This window comes from Octodon degus, unplaced genomic scaffold, assembly GCF_000260255.1.
Source record: "Octodon degus isolate 3935 unplaced genomic scaffold, OctDeg1.0 scaffold00006, whole genome shotgun sequence".
Lineage (NCBI taxonomy): Eukaryota > Metazoa > Chordata > Mammalia > Rodentia > Octodontidae > Octodon > Octodon degus.
Genome location: NW_004524582.1, coordinates 12240355 through 12249124, shown reverse-complemented (window position 1 = coordinate 12249124; position 8770 = coordinate 12240355). Strand labels below are relative to the sequence as shown.

Below are 8770 nucleotides of genomic sequence, written 5' to 3'. Positions count from 1 at the left end.
ACATCCTTTCTGGTCCTGGAAAGAGGCTGTGGGGCCTCTTATCCATCCTCACACTGTACACAAGTGCTCCATCTTCGGGACCTCAGCTCTGTGGATGGAAACCTGCATGTCATGGGACTCTCGGGTGGTTTCCTGGAAGCTCAAGTATTCAGTCTGTAATCAGCACTGTGGTTGTGCTTTATCTTTAACTTAACACTTACGATAGCCCTACAGCACAGTTTTCATCGTTTTAGTTTTACTGTTGATGAAACTAGTGCTGAGAAAATTCAAGTTCATTGCCCACATTTAGGCAAACACATGTCTGCCTCACATCAACATTATTTGTATTTAATTCTGATTCCTCCATTTCCCCTATGCAATACTAGTGATTGAATCCAGGGCTTTCACACTGAACTGCATCCACAGCCTCATTCATTCATTCATGTATTCGCTCAGAGAGTGTCATGAAGTGCTGTCCTCTGGGATAGCGAAGGCCTGCACCACCATGCCTGGCCAAATGTATGTTTAGTTTTAATTATCGCAGATAATACGTCTCACAAAGAGATTTTTTTTTACTTTGCTGCTTGTGGAATGTAACAGGATTTACAGGTTTACTTTATAGGAGTGTAAATTTGTAGTTTAATTTGCCATGAGTGTTCGTTCAAGTGAGACTATATCAAAATTGAGAAATTGTTTTTGTTGTTATTGCTGTTGTCTTTGTAATAGTAGAGATTGAGGCTGGGAAGATAGCTTCGCGGCTTAAGCACCTGCCTGGCAAGCGCAAGGTCCTGAGTTCAATCCCTGTACCTAAATAAATAAGTAAATGGAATACTGGGAATTGAACCCAAGCGCTTTGCACTAAGCTATGTCCCAGCCCTTTTTATCTTTTGTCTTGAGATGGAATCTCACAGAAACCAAAAATGTAAGTAAGGACCAAAATGTGTAGTAGATATTGTAAAACAGGAAGAACATTTTCAAATGGGGAGAGGAACATGAGAGATGGGAGGGGAAAAGGAAAAGAAAAAGAAAAATATGAGAAGAGAAGGAAAGCCTGCACACAAAGCTTTTGTAAGTGGGGATAAGGGGAGGGGTAGTTGAAGAGTACATAGGAGAATGGCAAAAAAAAAAAAAGTTATGCCATGTACAGGTACAAATTCTCTAGATGAATGTAATTACTATGTGTATGTAACATGCCAATAAAATCTGCTTTTAAAAAAGAGAGAGGGTCTCACTGACTTACCCAGGCTGGTCTAGGTCCCCCTACCACAGCCTTTTAGAGTGCTGGGATTATAAATCTGTACCACCATGCCCAGCAGGAGTTGTTTTAAGTTCAACTTTTGCAGAACTACCCTGTAAATTATAATACACAATATGTTTGGTAATCTGCATTATTTCTTTTTTAAAAACTAAACTAGTGGGGCTAGGTGGTGTGCATTTGTAATCCAAGCACCATTGAAAGTGGAAGCAGGAGGACCTAGGTTAGAGCCCAGCCTGTGTGACTGAGTGAGACTCTGTTTCAAAAATTTTTAAAAATAAAAGAAGAGTTGGGAATGTAGCCCAGAGTAAAGGCTCTGGATTCAATCCTTGGTACACCAAAACTTAAAAAAAAAACCCAATACTGAGTTCATTGGTCACTGCCTGGAATACAAAGATACATCAGGTAAAAATACCTTTGTTATCAGTTATTGTTTGGTTTAAGGCTTTGGCAAACAATTTTAGAAATTTGGATTAAAAAGCTTTCTAATGGGCTTGTTACAAGGAAGAGTTACTTGTTTTCAAATTTTGTATTTGTTTCATGGATTTTTATTTTTGACATAAGTAATGTTTATTTCTTTTCTTTTCTGACATGAACTTTGTGCAAGATTTGTGTGAAGACCTTTATGAACTTTTTAAGACTGACAAAAGCTTTGATAAAGCTACTTTTGAAAGTCAGATGTCTGTCATGAGGGGCCAGGTAGGTCACTTTTAATGACTAAGTGAAACACTTTGCTGAGACAGTATACACATTCTGCTGAGCCAAAATCACTCAGTGGATTAGAAATGAAGTCAATTTAAATCATGTTTTTCCTTTGTTATGTTATGAATTGCTTGATGTCAGGGATCAGCCAGGGACTTGGTCATGCTAGGCAAGTAGTGCACCAAGCTGTGCCCAACCCCGCAGTAGGTCTCTTTGATCTTGTGTGTCACTGATGATGTGTTGTCCACCCCACCATACGCTCTGTGGCCCCATTTTGGTACCTGTATCCTGAATGTTACTGCCTTTCACTTCTCAGATCTACTTGCTGTGACAGTTCAGAACCAGGCTCTGATGCCAGTAGCTTATTCTTTTTGCAGGACGTGTTTGTCTTCGCTAGAGCAGTCCATAAATAACTGTGTCACCAGGACCAAACTCTAATTGGGCATGAGGGAACTCTAATTTTACCTTAGTCCTCTGGCCCTCCCCTCCTCGCCTCTCATGAGAGGCACAGGGTGTTCATCTGTTGTCATGGACGTGAAGTTGAGCTGGCTCACAGGCGACCTGTGTATCTTCTACTGCATTCCAAAAGCAAGACTTGAAAGGAAAATAAATTATACTGCTTAATACTGGCTTTTCCTGACTTCCCAATTAGCATTCTCTTCCTAAAACATGCATTTCACTTAAGTAGCTGCTTGCTACGGTACTTGCAGCAAAGACGATGAATGTAGCCTTTGCCCTGATGATTGTATTATATAACTTTAAGAAGTAAACAGAATTAAATCAGAGGTTCATTAATTCATCAAATATTTACTAGCAGAACTAGTACGGTAGAGCCAGCATGCACAGGACCAGAAGAACCAGAATATGGATTTCACCTAGGAAGGGCTACTACGGTTAGAAGCATTAAAGACGACCTTGTCCCTGCTTTCTTCTGTATACTCCTTGGAATTGTGTATAAAATTCTGTATTTGCCTTTTGGATGCTGGAGAGGTAGGATGTGTATCTCAGCAAAGAGATCCCTAATCCAGAGAGGTTACGAATGGCTGCAGGAGGCAAGGCCGGGGAGGAGGTGCAGATTTGCTTAGTGGAGAAGACAGGGCTGGGAAGCAAAGGGGCCAGGCGACCAGTGCCAACCGCGTTACCACCCCAGAGTGGATCTGAGCTACCATCTCGGGAAAGAGCATTGTACTCCACTTCGATCTTTTCTTGTGTGAAACAAGTTGACGTGACACAGCACCATGCTTCACTTCTGATTCTTGCTTCTGAAGGTAACCGGTGGCCACCCTTGTCCCCTGGGACCTGCCCTGAGACATGAGGGGGTGCCTGAGGCTGCAGATAGAACCACGTCTGTGTTCTGTGCTTTTGCCCTGCACACAACACACATCTATCATCATCATAGAGATGTTGTTTTAGATGAGTAAATGCTGTAAATACTTTGTAAGCTTTAGTTGTGGGTTAAAGTTAGCAAATGTAGAACTTAAATTGAAATGCAGTGGGGCCTCAGGTGGCCTGGGCACCTTCACCTCTGCACCCACTCACAGAGGCAGCCTGTTCAGTTGTTCATGTCCTGTGTCATCCACAGAGGAGTTCAGGGATTATAAAGATTCCTGTCATAAAATGACAGGCTCAAGATCTGGGAAGAAAAAGTGATGCTATCTTGGTTATGTATTTTACTTTTTTTTTTTTAATTTTAATTTGATTTTGAACTTTCTGGTAGGCAAAAAGAATAATATACCCTATACATGTTTATGTTTCTGCTTTTAGTTCTTTTGTTGCCGGGGGTGGTTTTTTTTGTTTTTTAAAATCAAGTCATACTCTGCATTCTAAAATAAGTCAGAGCCTGGGGATATAGCTCAGTGGTAGAACACTTGCCTAGGATGCACACAGCCTTGGATTCAGTCCCCAGTACCATAAAAAGTAAATAAATATATAAACAACTTAGCACTTAGAAAACAGGCACTTAATAACAAATTTAATAAAATAACATTGTCTCTGTATATTCCAAACAATAGAATCATTATTTCAGCCATTCCCTTAGGCCAAAATACTTGTATTATTTCTATAACTTATAAATGTCCTTTCAGTTGTGTCCCCTCCAGTTTTATGAACGTACTGATTTGTGCTGTGTATGGCCACGCCTGTTGTCCTAGTTTGTAGCAAGTCTCCAGTTTTATGCACTTATTCAGTGACTTGCTCTAATACTTACATAAAGATTCATTTTGGGTTAGTGTGATGGTATTTCTCAGAATTAGGACTGATTATATTTATGAAAGTTAAAGTACATTTTGCATTTTTAAGTATCAAAAGATCATAATCAAGTTCAGCAAAACTCATTTTATGTTATACCTATGCCTGCTTGGAATGTTAACTTTCAGATTGTATTTGCTTAATGGGAAATGTGAAGGATTTTCCACCTGATCTGAAAAAGGGTAGAAGTATTAAAATTTTTATGAAAACACAGTGAACTTGTACTTAGTAATTATAAACAAGAAGCTCATTTCCAGATTCAGTAATGATGTGAAAGAGGGGCCAGGGTTATGGCTCAGAATAAGCGCTTCCCTGGCAAGTGCAAGAGCCTGAGTTCAATCCCTGGTTCCACCAAAACAAAACAAAACAAAACAAAACAAAACAAAACAAAACAAAACAAAACACTATGATGTAAAAGAAAACCTAAGTAACCCTTTAGTACTTCCTGAGTACCTAACCATTTCTTCAATATTTTTATATTTTTATAATGTACCTTCATAAAAATTCTGTATACTTAGCAGTGAGGTGAGATTGACAGATGTATAACGTTGAGGGTTTCCTCTGCCTGGGACCCTTGCCCTCTCTTGGTTTAGCTGACATGTCCCAAGCACCACCCTTACCTCAAGACCCAGCTCCATCTAGCCAAGTCTGACAACAGCCTTTCTAACATGAGGGCTGTGTGACTGTCCTAATGTGCAGGCTCAGGGCCAGACTTTCCGCACAGCCAGCCAAGCCCCTCGCATGTGGCTCCAGCCCCTGACCGTGGTGGTCGTCTGCACCCTGCTGCTTCCCCTAGAGCAGTGTTGCACATTCTGCTCCCCCCCTGCTCCTAGTGGAGCCCTGATGCCAACAGATGCCCTCCCCTCTGCCCAGAGAGCATTTTACCTCCAAGCTCAGGCTCAGTCTCCTCCCCCTTCTGCCTCCCAGGGAGTTCTGGTTTTGCAGCACTCCCAAGGAACATACCTGTGGTGCATTTTACTCAGATGTTTTCAAATCATCACAGCGAATAGATTCTATTGAACAAAGAAGATAGCATTAGATGAGCCACACAGTAGAATATCCCTTATGTGGTTTTCTACATACAGGACAGCAGTTCTGCCCTCTGCAGTCTGAGGACTAGTGAGCTGATGCAAAGGAAAGCTGTTTATACAAAGAAGTCCACGTGTTGGTACCATGTGCCTCGGCCACACCTGAGATGTCCCCCATTGAGCTGTCCAGTGGCATCAGTGTCTCCTGCTGCCTTCAGTGTCTGCTAGTCCAATTTTAAAATAATCTTCTCTGGTTTAAACATGTCATAGGCAGAGTGAAGGAAGGGAGTAGTTCGTCAGGGAAGGATGGGACGGGATTTTCAAGTCCAGGCTCAGTTCCCCTGCAGGTACAGTGTGTGTCATACAGCTCTGGTCAGTTGTTCCTGTGGCAGTTTGCTTCTAGAACATGAGTTCTCTCAGGTCTCACACGGGTTGCACTCCTATTCAATCCTCTGGTCCCCCAACATGTTAGTGCTTCATAAATGTATCTTGTGACCTCCCAAAGGGACAGTAATAGGCTAGCGTAGGATTAAGTCTTCTGATAAATATTTGAATTGATAATCTTGTGTAGTGACTTTCATTTCTTTTCTGTCTTCCAAATTCTCTGTAACAATCATGTATTTAGTCTGAAAAATATTAGATGTTACTTAAAATTATATATTTAGACTAACATTTTTAGAATAGGATTTTTAAAATCCAGAGAAGAAACTAACTGAAACATTTAAATTCTTTAGCTATGCTAGATCACATTTTACCTTCAGGTTCAAACAGTTCTTAAAACTTAAATTTCCTCAGTTCTTTTTTCTTGTTATCCAAATATAGCCAACTCAGACTATTTTTTTTTAATTCAGACTATTTTAAGAGAATGTAGCAGGTGTGGTGGCGCATGCTTGTAATCCCAGCACTCAGGAGGCTGAGGCAGGAGGATCTTTGCGAGTTAGAGACCAGCGTGGGCTGCAAAGTGAGCTCAAGGCCAGCCTAAACTGCATACTGAGACCCTATCTTAAAAAGACAAACAAAAGAAAAGAGAGACAATGTAAAATGTCCTAGAATATAATCTGTTACTGCTATTGCTACTGAAGATTTATTTCTCTGATGTGTTAGATACTGCTAATCTTCTAGAATCTAACCTTTCTAGTTCAAATATTACAAAGCTTATTTATTAATATGGCTTTATGTTGAAATTTCACGCTTACCACTATTAATTTGTCTTTATTAGAACCAGTAAGATATATAGCATGTGTATCATAGTTATTTTTAAATAAGCTGAAGGTGATAGCTGTGTATCTGATGTATATAGTAAAGTTTTTCCAATATGTAAGGAAAAAATTACCAAAATTTTATATAAACAATAAGTAGGCTAGCTTTAGCCATGAGTTGTTTCAGAACCTAATTTGTATGCTCTAAAGTAGAAATTCTAAGAATTTCTTTGAACATATATGTTGGGAGCTGTTGAAGCTGGAAATTGGTCAAGTGTGTGGGAGCAAGACTAGGCCTCAGTGCCTAAAGCAGTCAGGCTACCTGAGTCCTGAGAAAAGCATCCTGCCTGGTTAATGTCAGCTATTAGTCACTAGGCAGCCTTGTGTCGCGTGATACTAACTTTGCAAAAGTATAAACACCCCTACTGTTGTTCTGGTGGTGTCTGCACATTAGGCAACAGGCTACCACCTGGCCCAGCTCTTGTCGTCTTATCTATTCCTCATTCTTTTTTTTTTTCTTTTTTGTGGTACCAGGGATTGAACTCAGGACCTTGTACTTGCCAGGCAAGCACTTATTCCACCGAGCTATCTCCCTGGCCCTTTTTCCTCATTCTTGCCACCATGTCTTCCTGGGGTACACCGACAGACCAATGGAAACCTACCATGTAATTCATAAATTTTGCTTTTTCTAGTTTTATTTTTTCTATTTAAGAATAAACTGTTCAATGAAACTATGTAAAATGGTTTTGGGGCTGGCACAATAGCTCAGCAGTCTAAAGTGCCTGCTTAGGCAAGCATGCAGGGACTGTAATTTGATCCCCAGCACCACATGTCGCACCTGCACCAGGGAGGGCTAAGCCAGCCACAAAAATAAATAAATACATTTATATATATAGATAGATAGATATAGATACATATATAATAAAATAATGGTTCACTACTCTCTTTTTCCCCATAGCACTTTCACCTTCCCATATATGCTGTTACTTATGTTTGTTGACCTTGTCCCTGGTAAAATGAAGGCAAGGGTTTGGATATATAAAAGTCACATCACTGGCACTTAGAACAGAGCCCAGCATGTCGTAGGTATGCAGAAGCTTCATTTGTTGAGTGTGTGGCTGGGCCTGGAGTGCTGTGTGCTTTGCAGGGGTCCTTTCCAGGCTCTTGTCCTCAACAGAGAAATTGACAGGAAACATGCAAAAAATAGGGTTTTACAGTCATTAACAGTATTAAAGCTGGGAAAAATACTGCGGTCTGGCGATGCTATCAAAAACCTGCTTGGTTTCATACCAGAAAAGTTGAAGGTAGCATTCTCTGCTTGATCCCAGGTGCGGGGCTTGCAGGCATGAGCGCTGCATGTCTGCAGTTGACAGGTCACACCCATGCACCAGGGGGCTGCCTCAAGTTGGTAAGACAGAATTTAAACCAGTGTTTGTTTCTCTGTTAGATGGAATGTGCAGAGCCTTCCATGTTAGCCTCTCATTTCATTGTTCCTGGATGTCGGGGCCTTCCAGAATATTTTTGAAGTTACTAACTGTTAAAAGTTATTTAACTCTAATGTCATGTATTTGTGTGCACATAAATATATCTACCCCCATATAATAAGTATAGCAGTTTCTCATTCAAGTCTCTGTTGTATTAGTGGTTGAAATAAAAATTAAAATGAAGAAATGGTTGAAATAGTGGTAGTCCAGTGAGGCTTTTATCTTTAAATTAATGGAACTCCCCTCTTTCTCCTGTAGATCTTAAACCTCACTCAGGCACTGAGAGATGGGAAGAGCCCAATGGAGCTGGTGCAGATGCCCTGCGTGAACGTGGAGTGCAGCCAAGGGCGCGGGCAGGGTCGCATCATCCACCTGACCAGCACGTTCACCCAGACAATCCACTGCAGGAAGCCCTTCTTCTCCTCCTGGTAGTAGGTGTGAGAGAGGCAGCTGTTGGGCATCACTGTGTTCTTAAAACAGCACATTTTATATCTGCTCCAGCTGCCAAAACTTCAAGCCATTTCAGTCTTTAAAAAAAGTTTTCTTTTGAATGTAATCACAAGTTTACAGATTTTTATCCAAATATTAAATTCCATTTCAGGGAATAAGTGATATATCTCATGTTATTTTTATAGAAAACTGTAATTTGTTGTTCAAAAGATAACCTCATGGTGTTACCCATGCTAGAACTGTCATTGCTCTAGAATTCCAAGAAGAAAAATAAGACATTTGTTGACTTTGAAGACAACAACATTTTATATATTTTTTTAAAAATTGGGGAGAATGTTCATTTTTCACTTCTTTTATATTGCATTACAAAAGGCCTTTGAAAGGGCTAGGTCTGAAATTACTGTCCTCTGATGTAAGAGTCAGTAG

The 8770-nt window shown here is 40.4% G+C and overlaps 1 protein-coding gene across 1 annotated transcript in view; it reads left to right on the top strand.

The window, feature by feature from the left end:
- Positions 1-8764, top strand: part of Pi4k2b (phosphatidylinositol 4-kinase type 2 beta) — a 31460-nt gene extending 22696 nt beyond the window's left edge. Inside the window, exons 8-9 of the mRNA XM_004624527.2 lie at positions 1874-1933; positions 8153-8764. Of these exons, the coding sequence (XP_004624584.1) occupies positions 1874-1933; positions 8153-8326 (234 nt within the window). The 3' untranslated portion in view covers positions 8327-8764. The remainder of the gene's footprint in view (positions 1-1873; positions 1934-8152) is intronic.
- Positions 8765-8770: the final 6 nt, after the last annotated feature.